Source organism: Salmo salar, chromosome 23 (assembly GCF_965601325.2).
Source record: "Salmo salar chromosome 23, fSalSal1, whole genome shotgun sequence".
In the NCBI taxonomy this organism is placed as follows: Eukaryota; Metazoa; Chordata; class Actinopteri; order Salmoniformes; family Salmonidae; genus Salmo; species Salmo salar.
Window position 1 is genome coordinate 47067902 of NC_138313.1, and position 23527 is coordinate 47091428.

At 43.6% G+C, this 23527-nt stretch overlaps 1 protein-coding gene across 4 annotated transcripts in view; it reads right to left on the reverse strand.

Moving 5' to 3' along the window:
* Positions 1-1740: 1740 nt before the first annotated feature.
* rab3il1 (RAB3A interacting protein (rabin3)-like 1) overlaps positions 1741-23527 on the reverse strand; it is a 43729-nt gene continuing 21942 nt past the window's right edge. For 3 of the 4 annotated variants that reach the window (XM_045705986.2, XM_045705984.2, XM_045705985.2), the window contains 10 exons: positions 20904-21159; positions 19905-20000; positions 18863-18940; positions 18425-18667; positions 7766-7894; positions 6620-6732; positions 6032-6055; positions 4573-4672; positions 4321-4387; positions 1741-4144 (listed from right to left, as the gene is read on the reverse strand). In XM_045705986.2, coding sequence (XP_045561942.1) covers positions 4059-4144; positions 4321-4387; positions 4573-4672; positions 6032-6055; positions 6620-6732; positions 7766-7894; positions 18425-18667; positions 18863-18940; positions 19905-20000; positions 20904-21159 — 1192 coding nt within the window. In that variant the 3' untranslated portion in view covers positions 1741-4058. The remainder of the gene's footprint in view (positions 4145-4320; positions 4388-4572; positions 4673-6031; positions 6056-6619; positions 6733-7765; positions 7895-18424; positions 18668-18862; positions 18941-19904; positions 20001-20903; positions 21160-23527) is intronic. The other variant, XM_045705988.2, reaches the window with a different exon arrangement.

Below are 23527 nucleotides of genomic sequence, written 5' to 3' on the forward strand. Positions count from 1 at the left end.
TCAGCCTGGGGACAGTGAGACTGAGATGCGCGTTCACGAGACTACTCCATTTTTTTCTTTCAGCCTTTGAATGAATAAAATGTTGCCCGGTTGGAATATTATCGCTATTTTACGAGAAAAATAGCCTAACAATTGATTTTAAACAGCGTTTGACATGCTTATAAGTACGGTAATGGAATATTTGGAATTTTTTTGTCACGAAATGCGCTGGCGCGTCACCCTTCGGATAGTGACCTGAACGCACGAACAAACAAAACGGAGCTATTTGAATATAACTATGGATTATTTGGAACCAAAACAACATTTGTTGTTGAAGTAGAAGTCCTGGGAGTGCATTCTGACGAAGAACAGCAAAGGTAATCCAATTTTTCTAATAGTAATTCTGAGTTTAGTGAGTCCCAAACTTGGTGGGTGTCAAAATAGCTAGCCGTGATGGCCGAGGTATGTACTCAGAATATTGCAAAATGTGCTTTCGCCGAAAAGCTATTTTAAAATCTGACACCGCGATTGCATAAAGGAGTTCTGTATCTATAATTCTTAAAATAATTGTTATGTATTTTGTCAACGTTTATCATGAGTAATTTAGTAAATTCAAGTTTTCGGTGGGTAAGCTAGTTCTGAACAATACATGCTAATGTAAAAAGCTGTTTTTTGATATAAATATGAACTTGATTGAACAAAACATGCATGTATTGTACAACATAATGTCCTAGGAGTGTCATCTGATGAAGATCAAAGGTTAGTGCTGCATTTAGCTGTGGTTTGGGTTTATGTGACATATATGCTTGCTTGGAAAATGGCTGTGTGATTATTTGTGTCTATGTACTCTCCTAACATAATCTGTTTTGCTTTCGCTGTAAAGCCTTTTTGAAATCGGACAATGTGGTTAGATTAACGAGAGTCTTATCTTTAAAATGGTGTAAAATAGTTGATTGTTTGAGAAAAATGAATTGTGGTATTTTAGTTGGTTTTGTATTTCGCGCCGTACGATGCCATTGGCTGTTGGCTAGGGGTTCCGCTAGCGGAACGTCTGTCCTCAACAGGTTAACGCAGTTGTTCCACCTCCGACACTGTCAAAATATCAGCTATGCAGATGTCGGCTAAAGTGGATCTGATTTGAATCGGGCCCTAAGGCTGCGTTTATATAGGCAGCCCAATTCTGATATGTTTTTCACTAATTGCTCTTTTGATCAGATCTTTTCATATCAGATATTTTTCTGAGCTTTTAGCATGTTCTGCACTGACACAAATGACTGATGATTGGCTGAAAGAAATTGATAAGAAGATTGTGGGAGTTTGTTTTGTTAGACTTCAGTGCAGCTTTTGATGTCATTGATCATAACTTTTTGCTGAAAAAAACTTATGTTATGGATTTCCATCTTCTCCCTTTATTATGGATTGAGAGTTAACTATCTAATAGAACACAGAGGGGATTTCATTTATGGAAGCCTCTCTCATGCACATTCAGTTGAGTGTGGTGTACTGCAGGGCAGCCGGTTAGGGTCATTATTGATTTCTGTTTTTACAAATGACCCTCCACTGACCTTGAATAAAGCCTTTGTTTCTATGTACGCTGACAACTCAACAGTATACAAGTCGGCTGCAACAGTAAAATAAATAAGACACTTAACATAGTGCTCCAGTCAGTTATAGAATGGGTAACTAGCAATAGGCTGGTGCTAAATATCGCAAAAACTAAAAGCATCATTATTCGGACAAATGACCCAATCAACGCTAAACCTTGTTTCGATCTTTTATTGAATAATGTGGCTATTGAGCAAGTTGAGGAGACTAAACTGCTGAGTGTAACCCTAGATAGGAAGCTGTCATGGTCAAAACATATACTCTGATTGATAAAATGGAAAGAGATCTGTACATGATAGGGAGTTGCTCTATCAGTGTCAGTAACATGCATGTCAGTCTCTCCTGGCTCAAAGTTGAGGAGATTGACTGCATCCCTATTGGTCTTAGTGCGAGGTGTTGAAGGTACCAAACTGTCTGTTCAAACAGTTGGCACACGGTTCGGACACTCATCTGTACAACACAATACATGCCACCAGAGGTCTCTTCACAGTCCCCAGGTCCAGAACAGAGGCTGGGAAACACACAGTATTAAATAGAGCCATGATTACATGGAACTCTCTGCCACCCCAGGTAACTCAAGCTAGCAATAAAAACAGATAGAAGAACACCTTATGGAATGACAGGGACTGTGGAGACAGACATTTTGATATATCTTATATTGTAATCTGCACTGTACTATGCATTAGACCTAGATACTGCGTGTATGTACTCATATGAAGGCTGTGTGTGAAGTTTTTTAAATGTATGTCTTTCAGTCCTTGACTAATAATGTTCTTTCTGTACTGTGCATTGTTTCCTGTGGACCCCAGGAAGAGTAGCTGATGCTTTTGCAGCGGCTAATGGGGATCCTAATAAATACCAGGACCAATTAGTGGACAAAAGATCAGAATCTGGCTGCCTGTGTAAAGGCAGCCTAAGAGGAAAGCAGTTACTATATTGCACGTTCAGACATGAATAGTGTTCATTTAGTTTGATAAGGCTTTTGATGCAAGCAATGACTAATAAACACTACAGTATATGGCTATGTATCCATGCAAAGCTTTGTACACACCTGTACACACTACAGTATATGGCAATGTATCCATGCAAAGCTTTGTACACACTACAGTATATGGCTATGTATCCATGCAAAGCTACACCTTATTTGGTCATGTATGGCTTATACATTATTATTATACAAAATAGTAGAGAATTTGAAATTACATGTTACAGGAGTGCAACTACAACTTAAAGCGATTATATTTCCCAACTAGATAGTTATTTAAAAACGGAATACATTGGGAGTGTTAGGGAGAAACAGCTTATTGCTAAATCATTCCATTATGTTAAATAACAAATGACTGTAACCTCTATTTCTAGGATAGTCATTGCTAAAACTGTCACAGCATCCAGAATGAAGACGAAGATATTTGAGAAGACTGAATAGGCTTTACGTTCAGGACTTTTATTTCTGGTACCGTGCAACTGCAAGTCGCAGCTCCTATTCACCAAGTAAAATTCTGGGTATGTGTAAATGTTCTTGGCAAATAAAGTGAATCTGATTATTTTTTATTTAATTTTTTTATTTAACTGAAGTACCTGAATGTAACGGGATGTGCACACACTATTTCTGAACTGGTTAGTACTAAACAGCCTAAATGCAGCTATTTTCTTTATCCACACTCAGAAATCTGCAGAGTGAATCCCTGCCCTTCTATAACCCATTCTAACTACAGATATATTTTCTGTATAAGCCATGCAAGGCATTTACAATGTAGTGCAAGAATCTATCAAGGTTGAGGCAAAGTAAGAGGTGGTCTGGTTTTCTGCAATGGTTCTAAGGAGAGAGGAAACAACAGTGGTTCTAAGGAGAGAGGAAACAACAGTGGTTCTAAGGAGAGAGGAAACAACAGTGGTTCTAAGGAGAGAGGAAACAACAGTGGTTCTAAGGAGAGAGGAAACAACAGTGGTTCTAAGGAGAGAGGAAACAACAGTGGTTCTAAGGAGAGAGGAAACAACAGTGGTTCTAAGGAGAGAGGAAACAACAGTGGTTCTAAGGAGAGAGGAGACAACACCTAGGGGTAATGCAGCAGTACTGGAGGGTATATGGCACTGTGTGAATGAAAAGTGAGCAGCATAGTTGTCCTGAGGGCTCCATCCGGTTTCTGAGTCCCGCATGTCCTCCTGAGGGCTTTTCACACTACTGAGCCAAACTGAACTGAGCCGAGCCAAACCAAGCCAGCCCAGTTCGGTTTGGGTTGTCCCGACAGTGTGAAACCGGTACAGGTGATCTGACTCTCAAATCGTACTGTGTTCTCTGTACAGTTGATTGGTGACTCCTGTCTTCTAGCCCTGGGCCGTGTTCACTGGGCACGAAGAGGAAGAAATCAGCAAATTTTCATTGTCCGTTGCACGACATTTTGAAACGTTTTGCTACGGTGTGCCCTAGTAAACACGACCTAGGTCTACGGTGACATCTCCTCCCATCTGTCCTCCTATTCCTGGTCTGTGAGGTAGAAGCCCAGCTTGGCCACAGTCATCTCCCTCCGTAGACGTGTCATCTCCCAGAACATCTGCTCCGCTGGGGGGGGGGGGGCAGAGAAAGACATGAGGGTTGAAATGGTTTCAGAACGCCAGACAGATTTAATGTCTGCATTAACAAAGATAACGTATTGCCACTGTCATTTTTCACTGTTAAAATGGGTCTATTGTTGATCTCTCTGTGTCCATCTTTTAGAAGGGGGACGTCAGACTTACCATCATGTCTAACCAGGCCCTGCTGGATATAGCGGATGTAGGTGAAGAAGTTACACACGGCTGTGATCTAGAGGGGCGGAATTGAGGAATGGCTCACACACACTTCCAAACAAAAGTTCTCTCACATAGGCCTACATGATAAAAGTTGTCATATTTATATGCCTATAGATGTTGAGGAGGATAAGTGAATAAATACATTTTTTTTTTCAATTTTTTTTTTTTTTTAAAACAACAAACATGATTGCTAGGTACCCGTGCCCTGCTGGAGGGAGAGATATAGTAGTAACTCTCTTCGTCACCCAGTTTGATTTGGTGCTTACAGGAACAGGATATGCCGCTCAACGCACACTTCCTGTTATAGAGGCAGAGGAAAAAAAATTTAAAAAACACACACCAACTAACTCACTCATTTATGGAATTCTACGGCTTCGGGTTTCACGGACACAAATTAAACATGTACTTTGAAGGGAGATTCTCCACTGAGCAAGTTCTTTCGTCCAGGACTAGGCTTAACCTGGGTCTGTGAAACCGGCAATACATGTAGAAGACATGACAACATGATTGTTAGTTGTTTAACATCAGAAAAGGAACAAATAAAAGCTGAATACTGGACAGATATGGAGTCGCTTCCTCCACGGATGGAGTTGGTTACATCTGAGAAATGTTAGGTATATTAGACTACAGACACACTGGGAGGACAGACATGATGCCTTACAAGACCTGTGTATGTTGGACTACAGACAAGCTGGGAGGACAGACAAGATGCCTTACAAGACCTGTGTATGTTAGACTACAAACATGATGCCTTACAAGACCTGTTTATGTTAGACTACAGACATGATGCCTTACAAGACCTGTGTATGTTAGACTACAGACATGATGCCTTACAAGACCTGTGTATGTTAGACTACAGACAAGATGGCAGTGAACAACAACAAGACATGCATGGCTGGACAGAGTGCTGGAGGGCATTCTGATGGAGAGGAATGGGTTAGCATACAGGACAGTGAACAACAACAAGACATGCATGGCTGGACAGAGTGCTGGAGGGCATTCTGATGAGAGAGGAATGGGTTAGCATACAGGACAGTGAACAACAACAAGACATGCATGGCTGGACAGAGTGCTGGAGGGCATTCTGATGAGAGAGGAATGGGTTAGCATACAGGACAGTGAACAACAACAAGACATGCATGGCTGGACAGAGTGCTGGAGGGCATTCTGATGAGAGAGGAATGGGTTAGCATACAGGACAGTGAACAACAACAAGACATGCATGGCTGGACAGAGGCTGGGGGCCGTGGGGGAGGGGCATCGGCGTGCCCGCTGCATGGCTGGCAGAGGCGGAGGGCACGATGGGGGGGGTTAGCATACAGGACAGTGAACAACAACAAGACATGCATGGCTGGACAGAGTGCTGGAGGGCATTCTGATGAGAGAGGAATGGGTTAGCATACAGGACAGTGAACAACAACAAGACATGCATGGCTGGACAGAGTGCTGGAGGGCATTCTGATGAGAGAGGAATGGGTTAGCATACAGGACAGTGAACAACAACAAGACATGCATGGCTGGACAGAGTGCTGGAGGGCATTCTGATGAGAGAGGAATGGGTTAGCATACAGGACAGTGAACAACAGAGCACAGAACAGTTTGTTGTTAGTGGAAAAGAAAAAAGGTAATGAAATGATTCGCTCCTAAAGTTACTTACGTCTCTACTGCTGCCTTCAAGCCACTGGGGAAAATAATTCAATCAACATTTGATTAGGAAGCATGAGGTGAAACAGTACCACATTAGCAGTGTAGCCCATTGATTCAGCTCATTAGGACTCAAGAGAAAACCCAAAAAACCAGAACAGATTTGAAGAGAAAAACTAAACTAATCCATAGAAAGTCAGACCAATCAAGTTTGCATAATTTGTCATGGAGTCAGGAATAATGATATTCATTATAGATGACAGGTGTAATTGTGAAAAGTCACCAAGAGGAGAGAGAGAGAGAGAGAGAGAGAGAGAGAGAGAGGAGAGAGAGAGAAAGAGAGAGAGAGAGAGAGTGTTGATTTGAGCATGAATATGAATTGAATGAGAACGAGAACGAGAGACAGATGGGTGTGGTTCTGTTGTGATTACTGTTGTCATGACCAATATCACAATACTCTGAAGTATCACAGCAAGGAAACAAAACATGAAGCAGACTACATTTTCAGAGGAAAACAGTCCCAATGTTTGAAATAAAAACAACCTTAAAACATTATAATAAAGTTGTGATAACGTTTTAATAACATTGAGGGATAACTCACTTGGGCCCGCCACACTCTATGGCGTTGGCTTTGACCATGGGTAAAGCTGACATGGCCACCGGCTCGATGGTTAGAGAGTTGTTCTCCACTGCACTCTGTACTGACTGAGACAACTGTGGCCCAGAGTCACAATGCATTAATACAACAACAAACTATACATGCACACAAAACCCTTTCCCCACCCGACACACGTACATGTATTAACATATTATGCTAATAGAATAGTTACGGTATTCTATTATACTAATATAATAAGTATGTTATTCTATTCTATTATGCTAATATAATAGTTACAGTATTCTATTATGCTAATATAATAGTTACAGTATTCTATTATACTAATATAATAAGTATGGTATTCTATTATGCTAATATAATAGTTACAGTATTCTATTATGCGAATATAATAGTTACGTATTCTATTATGCTAAAATAATAGTTACAGTATTCTATTATGCGAATATAATAGTTACGTATTCTATTATGCTAAAATAATAGTCATAGTATTCAATTATTCTAAAATTGTTATAGTATTCTATTATGCTAATAGAATAGTTATGGTATACTATTATGCTAATATAATAGTTACGTATTATATTATGCTAATATAATAGTTACGTATTCTATAATGCTAATATAATAGTTACGTATTATATTATGCTAATATTATAGTTACGTATTCTATTATGCTAATATAATAGTTATGGTATTCTATTATATTCTGCTAATATATTAGTTGTGGGGCGGCAGGATAGCCTAGTGGTTAGAGTGTTGGGCTAGTAACCGAAAGGTTGCAAGTTCGAATCCCCGAGCTGACAAGGTACAAATCTTTCATTCTGCCCCTGAACAAGGCACTTAACCCACTGTTCCTAGGCCGTCATTGAAAATAAGAATTTGTTCTTAACTGACTTGCCTAGTTAAATAAAGGTAAAAAAAAATGGTACTGCTATTAGAATAGTTATGGTATTCTAATGTTATGGTATGGTGCTATTAGAATAATTATGGCATTCTATTATATTCTGCTATTAGAATCGTTATGGCATTCTATTATATTCTCCTATTAGAATAGTTATGGCATTCTATTATATTCTGCTATTAGAATAGTTATGGTATTCTATGTACAGAGAAACATGCAGGTACTGGTACCTCAGATCTTGTGAAGGAGAGGCAGGGGCTGATGTCCTCCCTGTATATCCGCACCAGGAAGGCTGAACTTCTGTCCAGACTAGGTCTGTTTCTCCAGGTCAAGAACTCTGCATACAGAATGTTGTCCATCTGAGGAGAGGAGATATAATTGATTAGTTATTTTCCAGTATTTGATTTACTGTGGATATGGATTGATATGTAATAAACATGATTGTATTAGGGAATAGCTTTCAGTCCTGTGAAAAAGTATTTGACTCCTTTCTGATTTTCTCTATTTTCTATATTTGTGATACTGAATGTTATCAGATCTTCAACCAAAACGTAATATTAGATAAAGGGAACCTGAGTTTACAAAAATAAAATGGATTCTTATTCTTAACAAAGTTATGCAACACCAAATTCCCCTGTGTGTAAAAGTAATTCCCCCTTACACTCAATAACTGGTTGTGTCACCTTTAGCTGCAATGACTGCAACCAAACACTTCCTGTAGTTGTTGATCAGTCTCTTACGTCGCTCTGGAGGAATTTTGGCCCACTCTTGCATGCAGAACTGCTGTCTGTGAGCTGATGCTGAAGAGCAGCTGGGTCATGCAATAAAACAATGATCCAAAACACACAATCAAGTCTACATGAAAATGGCTGAAAAACAACACATTTAATGTGTTAAAATGGCCTATTTAAAAGTTCAGACCTAATCCCAATTGAGATGTTGTGGCAGGACTTGAAACGAGCAGTTCATGCTTGAAAACCCACAAATGTCGCTGAGTTAAAGCAGTTCTGCACGGAAGAGTGGGCCATAACTCCTCCAGAGTGATGTGAGAGACTGATCAACAACTACAGGAAGAGTTTGGTTGGATTCAATACAGCTAAAAGGTGGCACAACCAGTTATTGAGTATAAAGGTGGCAATTACTTTTCACACAGGGGCATTGGGTGTTGCATGACTTATCAGGTATGAAGATAAGACTCAGATGCAGCCCACGTTGAATAAACAATAGTTTAATATTCCAACAGGGACAGGCATTATACAGGTCAAGGCAGGCAGGGGTCAGTAACCTGGAAACGGGAGACAAAGGGCTGTGAGACATGGGTTTGACCCTGGACACATGAAAGGTGAATACGAAGGTTACGGGGCATCAGAAGCAGAGGGGCTAATGATCTTGGAGATGGGGAATGGGCCGATAAACCGGGGGGGAAGAGTTTGCGGGTGGAGGGACATACCTTCTGCCCGAGACGATACTGGGGAGCCGGGGTCCGATGGCGATCCGCTTGTCGTCGATACCTGGAGGTGGTCTTGAGAGCCGACCGGGGCTCTCCTCCAGGTACGATGACAGCAGTGGACAAACATCCTGGCAGAAGGGTATGCCAACCTCTTCCTGCTCAGGGAAGAGCGGGGGATGATACCCCAATGACCACTCAAACGGTGATAGGCCCGTGGCAGAGCAGGGAAGGGTGTTGCGGGCGTATTCCACCCACACCAGCTGCTGGTCCCAGGTGGTGGGGCTGGCGGAGACCAGGCAGCGCAGGGTGGTCTCGAGGTCCTGGTTGACTCGCTCCAACTGTCCGTTAGACTGGGGGTGGAACCCGGAGTACAGGTTGGCCGATGACCCAATGAGGGTACAGAACGCCTTTCCAGAATAAGAACTGAGGGCCGCGGTCGGAGACCATGCCCACGGGCAGTCCATGGATCCGGAAGACGTGCTGCACCATGAGCTGGGCCGCCACCTTGGCAGGGGGTAACTTGGGGAGAGGAATGAAGTGGGCGGCCTTGGAAAAGCGATCCACCATGGTCAGGATGGCGGTGTTGCCATCAGACGGGCGGAAACCCGTGACAAAGTGTCCAAGGAGATGTGAGACCAGGGGAGATGAGGGATGGGCAGAGGTTGGGGAGGCCAGCCGGAGCTTGTCGAGGGGTCTTGTTCTGTGCACAGACCTTGCAGGTGGTGACAAAGGCGGCGATGTCCGGAACCATGGTAGGCCACCACCGGGGGCCCGGGTGGCAGGCAAACCTGGAGGAATGGGCCCACTCCAGGACCGCGGAGCGGACAGCGTCAGGCACGAACATCCGGTTATCTGGACCCCCCCAAGGTTCGGCTGGGACCACTGCACCTCCCAGACCTGTTTCCCAACACTCCAGCTGAGTGCCGTTGCCAGGCACGAGGTGGGACGGATGGTCTCGGGCTCCGGCGAGGTAGCTGTGGGGTTATAGCGGCGAGACAGGGCATTCTTGAACCCCAGCCGGTAGGAGAGGGAAATGTTGAACCGGGTAAACAACAGGGCCCAGATTTTTGTGGTCGGTCCACACAATGAACGGATGTTCCGCCACTTCGAGCCAGTGCCTCCATTCATCCAATGCCATCTTCACCGCGAGAAGCTCCCAATTCCCCACATTGCAATTCCTCTCCTTGGGGGTGAGATGGTGGGAGAAGGCGGCACAGGGATGCAGCTTCAAGGTTCAGGGCAGAACGTTGAGACAGAACAGCCCCCACTCCCACATCCGAAGCATCGGCCTCCACCACAAACTAACAGGAAGGGTCCGGATGAACCAGGATCGGATACCGTGGTGAAGCAGTGTTTAAGGTCCCGGGAATGCCCGGTCCGCGGCCGTGGACCACGTGAACGGAACCTTGGTAGAGGTGAGGGAAGACAGGGGAGAGGCCAGGGTGCTGTAACCCTGGATAAAACGGCGATAAAAGTTGGCGAACCCCAGGAAGCGTTGCAGCTGCACCCTGTACGTAGGCTGAGGCCAATCCACCATCGCTTTCACCTTCACGGGATCCATCTTGACGCTCCTAGCAGAGATGATGTAGTCCAGAAAGGGAATGGTGGAGCGATGGAACTCGCACTTTTCCGCCTTAATGAACAATTGGTTCTTCAGAAGGCACTGGAGAACCTGCCGGACATGGAGCACATGTTCTTGGGGGGGGAGCGGGAGAAGACCAGGATGTCATCAATGTAGACAAAGACGAACCGAACAAAGACGAACCGGCCCATGCCCAGTTGCATGGGCTCAGGAAACAGTGCCTCGGCCGTCCTCGGTGATTCTCGTGGAAGGTCGGGAAATCTCGGGTGCTCTCTGCTACAGGACCATCGGGGACTTCCGGGATGACTCGGAGGCAAGGTGGAATCCCAGGATGTGCGAGTGAAATTGAATTTCCTCTCCATCCGTCGTTCCCGCAACCGTCCATCGATGATCCAGATAACATTACTCCGTAGAGGACAAAGAGACATTCACTCACATGTACATTTTATTGTGTATTATTCTGTGGGTTTTTTGGGTGTGTAATATTACTGTACTTTGTTTTTTTTTAAGCTCATGAACAAATGAGTTTCCCCCTGGTAAGAAAATAAAGTTGGCCAAATAAATAAATAAAATAAAACTGACCCATGAACCATAACTTACATCCTGATCATACTTTTAAGCAGGAATAATGACTACAGAAATGCCTCCATATACAAAGCTTCCCATGATATAGAGTATTCAGGTGAAAGCTATGATCCCTTGATTGATGTCACTTGCTATATCCACTTCAAATCAGTGTAGAAGAAGCCGAGGAGACAGGTTAAAGAAGGATTTTTAAGCCTTGAGACAATTAAGACATGAATTGTGTACGTGTGCCATTCAGAGGGTGAATGGGCAAAACAAAAGATGCAGGTGCACCGGTTTGTGTCAAGAACTTCAACGCTGCTAGGTTTTTCACACTTCACAGTTTCCCGTGTGTATCAAGAATGGTTCACCACCCAAAGGACATCCAGCCAACTTGACACAACTGTGGTAAGAAGCATTGGCATCAATATGGGCCAGCATCCCTGTGGAACGCTTTCGACACCTTGTAGAGTCCATGCCCTGACTAATTGAGGCTGCTCAGAGGGTAAAATAATGTTTTGTACACTCAGTGTATAGGCGCTGTTATAAAGTCCTTTTTAATTTCAGTTGTCCCAAAGGGTTTTACAGTCACCCCATCCTAGACCCAAAGACCAAGCAGAATCACAGTGGCAAAGGAACAAGAAGAAGGAAACCTTGAGGAACCAGAGGTGTGTGGTTACCTGGCGGCTGAGAGACCGTAGGCCCCTCCCCATGCTCTGCCCAGTAGGGTTCATAGGTCACAGAGAGAGAGTGACCCGGAACCAGACATAGAATCAGCAAGAGGAGCGTAGGAACAGTAGGCTGAGAAAGGAGAGATGGAGAGAGGGAGAGAAGGACAAATGTAGGGAGAGAGAGGGAGGGAGGGAGGGAGAGATGGAGGGAGGAGAGATGGAGGGAGGAGAGATGGAGGGAGGAGAGAAAAAGAGATGGAGTGAGGAAGGGAGAGAGAGAAAGAGAGAAGGAGAGAGGGAGGGAGAGAAGAAGGGAGCGAGAGAAGGAGATGGAGGAAGGGAGAGAATAGGGAGAGAATGAGAAATGGAGGGAGGGAGAGAAAGCGATGGAGGGAGGGAGAGAAAGCGATGGAGGGAGAGAAAGAGATATGGAAGGAGAGATTGAAAGAGAAAAGAGAAGAGGGCAGGGAAAGATGATGACGACCAAGAGAAAACAGGAAGAGAGACAAGAAGATCACATGATGTAAGGAAGAGGAAGATGAAAATAGAAAGGGAAGAGAGCTAGAGAAATGAAGAAAAAAAGGGAAGGAGAGAAATACATTGATAAGAGTTATAGTAGGAAGCAGAGTTATAGTAGAATTTCAGTGTAGAGTTATAGTAGGAATCAGTAGTAGAGTTATAGTGGGAAGCAGAGTTATAGTGGGAAGCAGTAGTAGAGTTCCAGTGGGAAGCAGAGTTATAGAAGGAAGCAGAGTTATAGCTATAGCAGGAAGCAGTAGTAGAGTTATAGTTGGAAGCAGTAGTAGAGTTATAGTAGGAAGCATTAATAGAGTTATAGTAGGAAGCAGAGTTATAGCAGGAAGCAGAAGTAGAGTTATAGCAGGAAGCAGAGTTACAGTAGGAAGCAGTAGTAGAGTTATAGTTGCAAGCAGTAGTAGAGTTATAGTAGGAAGCAGAGTTATAGAAGGAAGCGGTAGTAGAGTTATAGTAGGAAGCAGTAGTATAGTTATAGTGGGAATCAGTAGTAGAGTTACAGTAGGAAGCAGCAGTAGAGTTATAGTGGGAAGCAGAGTTATAGCAGGAAGCAGTAGTATAGTTATAGTGGGAATCAGTAGTAGAGTTACAGTAGGAAGCAGCAGTAGAGTTATAGTGGGAAGCAGAGTTATAGCAGGAAGCAGTAGTAGAGTTATAGCAGGAAGCAGTAGTAGAGTTATAGTAGGAAGCAGAGTTATAGCTGGAAGCAGTAGTAGAGTTATAGCAGGAAGCAGTAGTAGAGTTATAGCAGGAAGCAGTAGTAGAGTTATAGCAGGAAGCAGTAGTAGAGTTATAGCAGGAAGCAGTACTAGAGTTATAGCAGGAAGCAGTACTAGAGTTATAGTAGGAAGCAGAGTTATAGTAGGAAGCAGTAGTAGAGTTATAGTAGGAAGCAGTAGTAGAGTTATAGTAGGAAGCAGTAGTAGAGTTATAGTAGGAAGCAGTAGTAGAGTTATAGTAGGAAGCAGAGTTATAGTTGGAAGCAGTAGTAGAGTTATAGTTGGAAGCAGAGTTATAGTAGGAAGCAGAGTTATAGTAGGAATCAATAGTAGAGTTATAGTAGGAAGCGGAAGTAGAGTTATAACAGGAAGCAGAGTTATAGTAGGAAGCAGTAGTAGAGTTATAGTAGGAAGCAGTAGTAGAGTTATAGTTGCAAGCAGCAGTAGAGTTATAGTAGGAAGCACAGTTATAGTAGGAAGCAGTAGTAGAGTTATAGTGGGAAGCAGAGTTATAGTAGGAAGCAATAGTAGAGTTATAGTAGGAAGCAGGAGTAGAGTTATAGTAGGAAGCAGGAGTAGAGTTATAGTAGGAAGCAGAGTTATAGTGGGAAGCATTAGTAGAGTTATAGTAGGAAGCAGAGTTATAGTAGGAAGCAGAGTTATAGTAGGAAGCAGAGTTATAGTAGGAAGCAGAGTTATAGTTGGAAGCAGTAGCAGAGTTATAGTAGGAAGCAGAGTTATAGTTGGAAGCAGTAGCAGAGTTATAGTGGGAAGCAGTAGTATAGTTATAGTGGGAATCAGTAGTAGAGTTATAGTAGGAAGCAGAGTTATAGTAGGAAGCAGTAGTACAGTTATAGTAGGAAGCAGAGTTATAGTAGGAAGCAGAGTTATAGTAGGAAGCAGAGTTATAGTAGGAAGCAGTAGTAGAGTTATAGTAGGAAGCAGAGTTATAGTAGGAAGCAGAGTTATAGTAGGAAGCAGTAGTAGAGTTATAGTAGGAAGCAGGAGTAGAGTTATAGTAGGAAGCAGAGTTATAGTGGGAAGCATTAGTAGAGTTATAGTAGGAAGCAGAGTTATAGTAGGAAGCAGAGTTATAGTAGGAAGCAGAGTTATAGTAGGAAGCAGAGTTATAGTAGGAAGCAGAGTTATAGTAGGAAGCAGAGTTATAGTTGGAAGCAGTAGCAGAGTTATAGTGGGAAGCAGTAGCAGAGTTATAGTGGGAAGCAGTAGCAGAGTTATAGTGGGAAGCAGTAGTAGAGTTATAGCAGGAAGCAGTAGAAGAGTTATAGTACGAAGCAGAGTTATAGGAGGAAGCAGTAGTAGAGTTATAGTAGGAAGCAGTAGTAGAGTTATAGTGGGAAGCATTAGCAGAATTATAGTAGGAAGCAGAGTTATAGTAGGAAGCAGTAGTAGAGTTACAGTAGGAAGCAGAGTTATAGTAGGAAGCAGTAGTAGAGTTATAGTAGGAAGCAGTAGTAGAGTTATAGTAGGAAGCAGAGTTATAGTAGGAAGCAGAGTTATAGTAGGAAGCAGAGTTATAGTAGGAAGCAGTAGTAGAGTTATAGTAGGAAGCAGTAGTAGAGTTATAGTAGGAAGCAGAGTTATAGTAGGAAGCAGAGTTATAGTTGGAAGCAGAGTTATAGTAGGAAGCAGAGTTATAGTAGGAAGCAGTAGTAGAGTTATAGTAGGAAGCACAGTTATAGTAGGAAGCAGTAGTAGAGTTATAGTGGGAATCAGTAGTAGAGTTATAGTAGGAAGCAGAGTTATAGTAGGAAGCAGTAGTACAGTTATAGTAGGAAGCAGAGTTATAGTAGGAAGCAGAGTTATAGTAGGAAGCAGAGTTATAGTAGGAAGCAGTAGTAGAGTTATAGTAGGAAGCAGAGTTATAGTACGAAGCAGTAGTAGAGTTATAGTAGGAAGCAGGAGTAGAGTTATAGTAGGAAGCAGAGTTATAGTGGGAAGCATTAGTAGAGTTATAGTAGGAAGCAGAGTTATAGTAGGAAGCAGAGTTATAGTAGGAAGCAGAGTTATAGTAGGAAGCAGAGTTATAGTAGGAAGCAGTAGTATAGTTATAGTAGGAAGCAGTAGTATAGTTATAGTAGGAAGCAGTAGCAGAGTTATAGTAGGAAGCAGAGTTATAGTAGGAAGCAGTAGTAGTTATGATAGGAAGCAGTAGTAGAGTTAAAGTAGGATGCAGTAGTAGAGTTAAAGTAGGAAGCAGTAGTAGAGTTATAAGTAGGAAGCAGTAGTAGAGTTATAATAGGAAGCAGTAGTAGATTTATGAGTAGGAAGCAGTAGTAGAGTTATAGTAGGAAGCAGAGTTATAGTAGGAAGCAGAGTTATAGTAGGAAGCAGTAGTAGAGTTATAATAGGAAGCAGAGTTATAGTAGGAAGCAGTAGTAGAGTTATAGTAGGAAGCAGTAGTAGAGTTATGGTAGGAAGCAGAGTTATAGTAGGAAGCAGTAGTACAGTTATAGTAGGAAGCAGAGTTATAGTAGGAAGCAGAGTTATAGTCGGAAGCAGAGTTATAGTAGGAAGCAGTAGTAGAGTTATAGTAGGAAGCAGTAGTAGAGTTATGGTAGGAAGCAGAGTTATAGTCGGATGCAGAGTTATAGTAGGAAGCAGTAGTAGAGTTATAGTAGGAAGCAGTAGTAGAGTTATGGTAGGAAGCAGAGTTATAGTAGGAAGCAGTAGTACAGTTATAGTAGGAAGCAGAGTTATAGTAGGAAGCAGGGTTATAGTAGGAAGCAGAGTTATAGTAGGAAGCAGGAGTAGAGTTATAGTAGGCAGTATGAGTTATAGTGGGAAGCATCAGTAGAGTTATAGTAGGAAGCAGAGTTATAGTAGGAAGCAGAGTTATAGTAGGAAGCAGAGTTATAGTTGGAAGCAGTAGCAGAGTTATAGTGGGAAGCAGTAGAAGAGTTATAGTACGAAGCAGAGTTATAGGAGGAAGCAGTAGTAGAGTTATAGTAGGAAGCAGTAGTAGAGTTATAGTGGGAAGCATTAGCAGAATTATAGTAGGAAGCAGAGTTATAGTAGGAAGCAGTAGTAGAGTTATAGTAGGAAGCAGAGTTATAGTCGGAAGCAGAGTTATAGTAGGAAGCAGTAGTAGAGTTATAGTAGGAAGCAGTAGTAGAGTTATAGTAGGAAGCAGAGTTATAGTCGGAAGCAGAGTTATAGTAGGAAGCAGTAGTAGAGTTATGGTAGGAAGCAGAGTTATAGTCGGAAGCAGAGTTATAGTAGGAAGCATTAGTAGAGTTATAGTAGGAAGCAGTAGTAGAGTTATGGTAGGAAGCAGAGTTATAGTCGGAAGCAGAGTTATAGTAGGAAGCAGTAGTAGAGTTATGGTAGGAAGCAGAGTTATAGTCGGAAGCAGAGTTATAGTCGGAAGCAGAGTTATAGTAGGAAGCAGTAGTAGAGTTATGGTAAGAAGCAGAGTTATAGTCGGAAGCAGAGTTATAGTAGGAAGCAGTAGTAGAGTTATAGTAGGAAGCAGTAGTAGAGTTATGGTAGGAAGCAGAGTTATAGTCAGGAAGCAGAGTTATAGTAGGAAGCAGTAGTAGAGTTATAGTAGGAAGCAGTAGTATAGTTATAGTAGGAAGCAGTAGTAGAGGTATGGTAGGAAGCAGAGTTATAGTCGGAAGCAGTAGTAGAGTTATAGTAGGAAGCAGTAGTAGATTTATAGTAGGACGCAGTAGTAGAGTTATAGTAGGAAGCAGTAGTAGAATTATAGTAGGAAGCAGAGTTATAGTAGGAAGCAGAGTTATAGTAGGAAGCAGAGTTATAGTAGGAAGCAGTAGTAGAGTTATAATAGGAAGCAGTAGTAGAGTTATAGTAGGAAGCAGAGTTATAGTAGGAAGCAGTAGTAGAGTTATAGCAGGAAGCAGTAGTAGAGTTATAGTAGGACGCAGTAGTAGAGTTATAGTCGGAAGCAGTAGTAGAGTTATAGTAGGAAGCAGTAGTAGAGTTAAAGTAGGAAGCAGTTATAGTCGGAAGCAGTAGTAGAGTTAAAGTAGGAAGCAGTTATAGTCGGAAGCAGTAGTAGAGTTATAGTAGGAAGCAGAGTTATAGTCGGAAGCAGAGTTATAGTAGGAAGCAGTAGTAGAGTTATAGTAGGAAGCAGTAGTAGAGTTATGGTAGGAAGCAGAGTTATAGTCGGAAGCAGAGTTATAGTAGGAAGCAGTAGTAGAGTTATGGTAAGAAGCAGAGTTATAGTCAGGAAGCAGAGTTATAGTAGGAAGCAGTAGTAGAGTTATAGTAGGAAGCAGTAGTAGAGTTATGGTAGGAAGCAGAGTTATAGTCGGAAGCAGAGTTATAGTAGGAAGCAGTAGTAGAGTTATAGTAGGAAGCAGTAGTAGAGTTATAGTAGGAAGCAGTAGTAGAGGTATGGTAGGAAGCAGAGTTATAGTCGGAAGCAGTAGTAGAGTTATAGTAGGAAGCAGTAGTAGATTTATAGTAGGACGCAGTAGTAGAGTTATAGTAGGAAGCAGTAGTAGAATTATAGTAGGAAGCAGAGTTATAGTAGGAAGCAGAGTTATAGTAGGAAGCAGTAGTAGAGTTATAGTAGGAAGCAGTAGTAGAGTTATAGTAGGAAGCAGTAGTAGAGTTATAGTAGGAAGCAGAGTTATAGTAGGAAGCAGTAGTAGAGTTATAGTAGGAAGCAGTAGTAGAGTTATAGTAGGAAGCAGTAGTAGAGTTATAGTAGGAAGCAGTAGTAGAGTTATAAGTAGGAAGCAGTAGTAGAGTTATAGTAGGAAGCAGAGTTATAGTAGGAAGCAGAGTTGAGTAGTAGGAAGCAGTAGTAGAGTTATAAGTAGGAAGCAGTAGTAGAGTTATAGTAGGAAGCAGAGTTATAGTCGGAAGCAGTAGTAGAGTTATAGTAGGAAGCAGTAGTAGAGTTAAAGTAGGAAGCAGTTATAGTCGGAAGCAGTAGTAGAGTTAAAGTAGGAAGCAGTAGTAGAGTTAAAGTAGGAAGCAGTAGTAGAGTTAAAGTAGGAAGCAGTAGTAGAGTTATAGTAGGAAGCAGAGTTATAGTAGGAAGCAGTAGTAGAGTTAAAGTAGGAAGCAGTAGTAGAGTTATAGTAGGAAGCAGAGTTATAGTAGGAAGCAGTAGTAGAGTTATAGTAGGAAGCAGTAGTAGAGTTAGTTCTGAAGTCCATTATTTTCATCAATAGTGTCCAGTGAATTCTACTAGTTGAAAAGCCAAAATGAGTATGACATCCTGGCATTTAAAGCAGACAACAACAACAAAAATGCACATGCTATAAAATGTTGTATTTTTTGCAAAAAAATGAAAAGCCTACTACTTAGAACAGCATTATGGGTATTCAGACATGGCCGGTCTGTAGTCTGAAGGCAGCTGGTCCTACCTCTTTGTCCTCTCTGACTGGTTGCAGGTCAGAGGGCAGGTCTGAGTGCCCACCAGGGGCCAATGGGAGGGCACCACTGGCACTCTTGTTGCGTGTGTGTCCCCCTCCATGTTGGGGGCTGGCACCCCTGGACCTAGTGCCCGGGGAAAGGAGCTGAGGGTGGGCCTGGCGGTTAGGGGAAGACGGGGTGGAGGTCAGGACCATGGTCTTCAGGGCTGACACCTCCGCCTGCAGAACATCACTCTGGGGAGATACAAGAACACAAGTGGTTATAGACAGAAGTTATAGATTGTACCCATCCCGCCCCCCCCCCCCCCCCCACACACACACACACACACACACACACACACACACACACACACACACACACACACACACACACACCTCTCTAACCCTGAAGGATAAAGTTTTTAGTTTAAATAGGAGACATAAACGGACCTTGCCCTGAGCCTCCTTCAGCTGTTTCTCTGCTGCTGCTTGTTTCACGTTGGCTTCGCGCACCATCCTGTGAGCTTCCTAGGGTAACAGCAAAAAAAGGACATAGTTAACATGCAGGATCCACAACTTTCTAAGTCCAGATGTACTTGTACCATCGCCAGTTCAGCTAGCTGTAGGTTGTAGCAGGCCTCGTAGTCAGTCCTTCACCAGTTCAGCTAGCTGTAGGTTGTAGCAGGCCTAGTAGTCAGTCCTTCACCAGTTCAGCTAGCTGTAGGTTGTAGCAGGCCTAGTAGTCAGTCCTTCACCAGTTCAGCTAGCTGTAGGTTGTAGCAGGCCTCGTAGTCAGTCCTTCACCAGTTCAGCTAGCTGTAGGTTGTAGCAGGCCTAGTAGTCAGTCCTTCACCAGTTCAGCTAGCTGTAGGTTGTAGCAGGCCTCGTAGTCAGTCCTTCACCAGTTCAGCTAGCTGTAGGTTGTAGCAGGCCTCGTAGTCAGTCCTTCACCAGTTCAGCTAGCTGTAGGTTGTAGCAGGCCTCGTAGTCAGTCCTTCACCAGTTCAGCTAGCTGTAGGTTGTAGCAGGCCTAGTAGTCAGTCCTTCACCAGTTCAGCTAGCTGTAGGTTGTAGCAGGCCTAGTAGTCAGTCCTTCACCAGTTCAGCTAGCTGTAGGTTGTAGCAGGCCTCGTAGTCAGTCCTTCACCAGTTCAGCTAGCTGTAGGTTGTAGCAGGCCTAGTAGTCAGTCCTTCACCAGTTCAGCTAGCTGTAGGTTGTAGCAGGCCTCGTAGTCAGTCCTTCACCAGTTCAGCTAGCTGTAGGTTGTAGCAGGCCTCGTAGTCAGTCCTTCACCAGTTCAGCTAGCTGTAGGTTTTAGCAGGCCTAGTAGTCAGTCCTTCACCAGTTCGGCTAGCTGTAGGTTGTAGCAGGCCTAGTAGTCAGTCCTTCACCAGTTCAGCTAGCTGTAGGTTGTAGCAGGCCTAGTAGTCAGTCCTTCACCAGTTCGGCTAGCTGTAGGTTGTAGCAGGCCTAGTAGTCAGTCCTTCCTACCTCAAACAGACTGGCAGTTAGCTCCTCCAGCTCCTGCTCTAGTTGATCCCGGATCTGTGACAGACGCTCACACTCCTTATCCTTCAGCTTCAGCTCCTGGGAGGGGATAGAACAGGTGAAGGCTAGAACTGGGTCAGGATAGAACAGGTGAAGGCTAGAACTGGGTCAGAATAGAAGAGGTGAAGGCTAGAACTGGGTCAGAATAGAAGAGGTGAAGGCTAGAACTGGGGTCAGGATAGAACAGGTGAAGGCTAGAACTGGGTCAGAATAGAAGAGGTGAAGGCTAGAACTGGGTCAGAATAGAAGAGGTGAAGGCTAGAACTGGGTCAGAATAGAAGAGGTGAAGGCTAGAACTGGGTCAGAATAGAAGAGGTGAAGGCTAGAACTGGGTCAGAATAGAAGAGGTGAAGGCTAGAACTGGGTCAGAATAGAAGAGGTGAAGGCTAGAACTGGGTCAGAATAGAAGAGGTGAAGGCTAGAACTGGGTCAGGATAGAACAGGTGAAGGCTAGAACTGGGTCAGGATAGAACAGGTGAAGGCTAGAACTGGGTCAGAATAGAAGAGGTGAAGGCTAGAACTGGGTCAGAATAGAAGAGGTGAAGGCTAGAACTGGGTCAGAATAGAAGAGGTGAAGGCTAGAACTGGGTCAGAATAGAAGAGGTGAAGGCTAGAACTGGGTCAGAATAGAAGAGGTGAAGGCTAGAACTGGGTCAGAATAGAAGAGGTGAAGGCTAGAACTGGGTCAGGATAGAACAGGTGAAGGCTAGAACTGGGTCAGAATAGAAGAGGTGAAGGCTAGAACTGGGTCAGGATAGAAGAGGTGAAGGCTAGAACTGGGTCAGAATAGAAGAGGTGAAGGCTAGAACTGGGTCAGAATAGAAGAGGTGAAGGGTAGCACTGGGTCAGAATAGAAGAACTGCAGCAGAATAGAAGAGGTGTAGGGTAGAACTGGGTCAGAATAGAAGAGGTGTACTGTATAACAAGATGGGCCTCAGCCACCTTCTGTGCAGCATCTAGCTGCTCTCTGAGGATCTCTGATCCCTTCTCTCTGATCTCCAGGGAAGAGCTCCGGAGGCGGGACACATTGTCTTCATGCTCCCCGCCCCGGGCACCCTCCAGCGGGGCAGCACGCTCCAGCCTGCTGCCCTCTCTGCCCCTGGCCTGGGTACCCTGCTCCTGGGGCCTGGTGGGCCTGGGGTCACCCTGCCCTCTACCCTCCACCCTGGGGATTGGACCTGGCTCCAGGTCTACCAACCTTTAGAAAACATCAAAAGACGAGATTTAAAAACTTGTCTGTTAAGTGCAATGGCTACATGAACATGTAAGCTAACTAGCCCCTTCAGCTGCTTGTTTGAGATATTGAGATAGTTAGGTAGTTACTAGGGGGGGCTCTCGAGTGGCACAGCGGTCTAAGGCACTGCAACTCAGTGCTAGAGGTGTCACTACAGACCCTGGTTCAATTCCAGGCTGTATCACAACCAGCCGTGATTGGGTGTCGCATAGGGCGGCGCACAATTGACCCAGCGTGGTCCGGGTTAGGGTTTGGCCGGGGTAGGCCGTCATTGTGAAAAATAATTTATTCTTAAATGACTTAGTTAAATACATTTTTAAAAAGGAATATAATAAGGAATTGGTTGTCAAATCAAATTTTGTTTGTGACATTGAATACAACGGGTGTAGACTGAATGAAGCTATATACAGGGAGTACCAGTACCAGATCAATGTGGAGCTATATACAGGGAGTACCAGTACCAGATCAATGTGGAGCTATATACAGGGACTACCAGTACCAGATCAATGTGGAGCTATATACAGGGAGTACCAGTACCAGATCAATGTGGAGCTATATACAGGGACTACCAGTACCAGATCAATGTGGAGCTATATACAGGGAGTACCAGATCAATGTGGAGCTATATACAGGGAGAACCAGTACCAGATCAATGTGGAGCTATATACAGGGAGAACCAGTACCAGATCAATGTGGAGCTATATACAGGGAGTACCAGTACCAGATCAATGTGGAGCTATATACAGGGAGTACCAGGTCAATGTGGAGCTATATACAGGGAGTACCAGATCAATGTGGAGCTATATACAGGGAGAACCAGATCAATGTGGAGCTATATACAGGGAGAACCAGTACCAGATCAATGTGGAGCTATATACAGGGAGAACCAGTACCAGATCAATGTGGAGCTATATACAGGGAGTACCAGGTCAATGTGGAGCTATATACAGGGAGAACCAGTACTAGATCAATGTGGAGCTATATACAGGGAGAACCAGTACCAGATCAATGTGGAGCTATATACAGGGAGTACCAGGTCAATGTGGAGCTATATACAGGGAGAACCAGTACCAGATCAATGAGGAGCTATATACAGGGAGAACCAGTACCAGATCAATGTGGAGCTATATACAGGGAGTACCAGGTCAATGTGGAGCTATATACAGGGAGAACCAGTACCAGATCAATGTGGAGCTATATACAGGGAGAACCAGTACCAGATCAATGTGGAGCTATATACAGGGAGTACCAGGTCAATGTGGAGCTATATACAGGAAGTACCAGTACTAGATCAATGTGGAGCTATATACAGGGAGAACCAGTACCAGATCAATGTGGAGCTATATACAGGGAGTACCAGATCAATGTGGAGCTATATACAGGGAGTACCAGATCAATGTGGAGCTATATACAGGGAGTACCAGATCAATGTGGAGCTATATACAGGGAGTACCAGATCAATGTGGAGCTATATACAGGGAGTACCAGGTCAATGTGGAGCTATATACAGGAAGTACCAGTACTAGATCAATGTGGAGCTATATACAGGGAGAACCAGTACCAGATCAATGTGGAGCTATATACAGGGAGTACCAGATCAATGTGCAGCTATATACAGGTAGTACCAGATCAATGTGGAGCTATATACAGGGAGTACCAGAACCAGATCAATGTGGAGCTATATACAGGGAGTACCAGTACCAGATCAATGTGGAGCTATATACAGGAAGTACCAGATCAATGTGGAGCTATATACAGGGAGTACCAGACCCAGATCAATGTGGAGCTATATACAGGGAGTACCAGATCAATGTGGAGCTATATACAGGGAGAACCAGATCAATGTGGAGCTATATACAGGGAGAACCAGTACCAGATCAATGTGGAGCTATATACAGGGAAGTACCAGATCAATGTGGAGCTATATACAGGGAGTACCAGACCCAGATCAATGTGGAGCTATATACAGGGAGTACCAGATCAATGTGGAGCTATATACAGGGAGAACCAGTACCAGATCAATGTGGAGCTATATACAGGAAGTACCAGATCAATGTGGAGCTATATACAGGGAGTACCAGACCCAGATCAATGTGGAGCTATATACAGGGAGTACCAGTACCAGATCAATGTGGAGCTATATACAGGGAGTACCAGATCAATGTGGAGCTATATACAGGGAGTACCAGATCAATGTGGAGCTATATACAGGGAGTACCAGATCAATGTGGAGCTATATACAGGGAGTACCAGATCAATGTGGAGCTATATACAGGGAGTACCAGATCAATGTGGAGCTATATACAGGGAGTACCAGATCAATGTGGAGCTA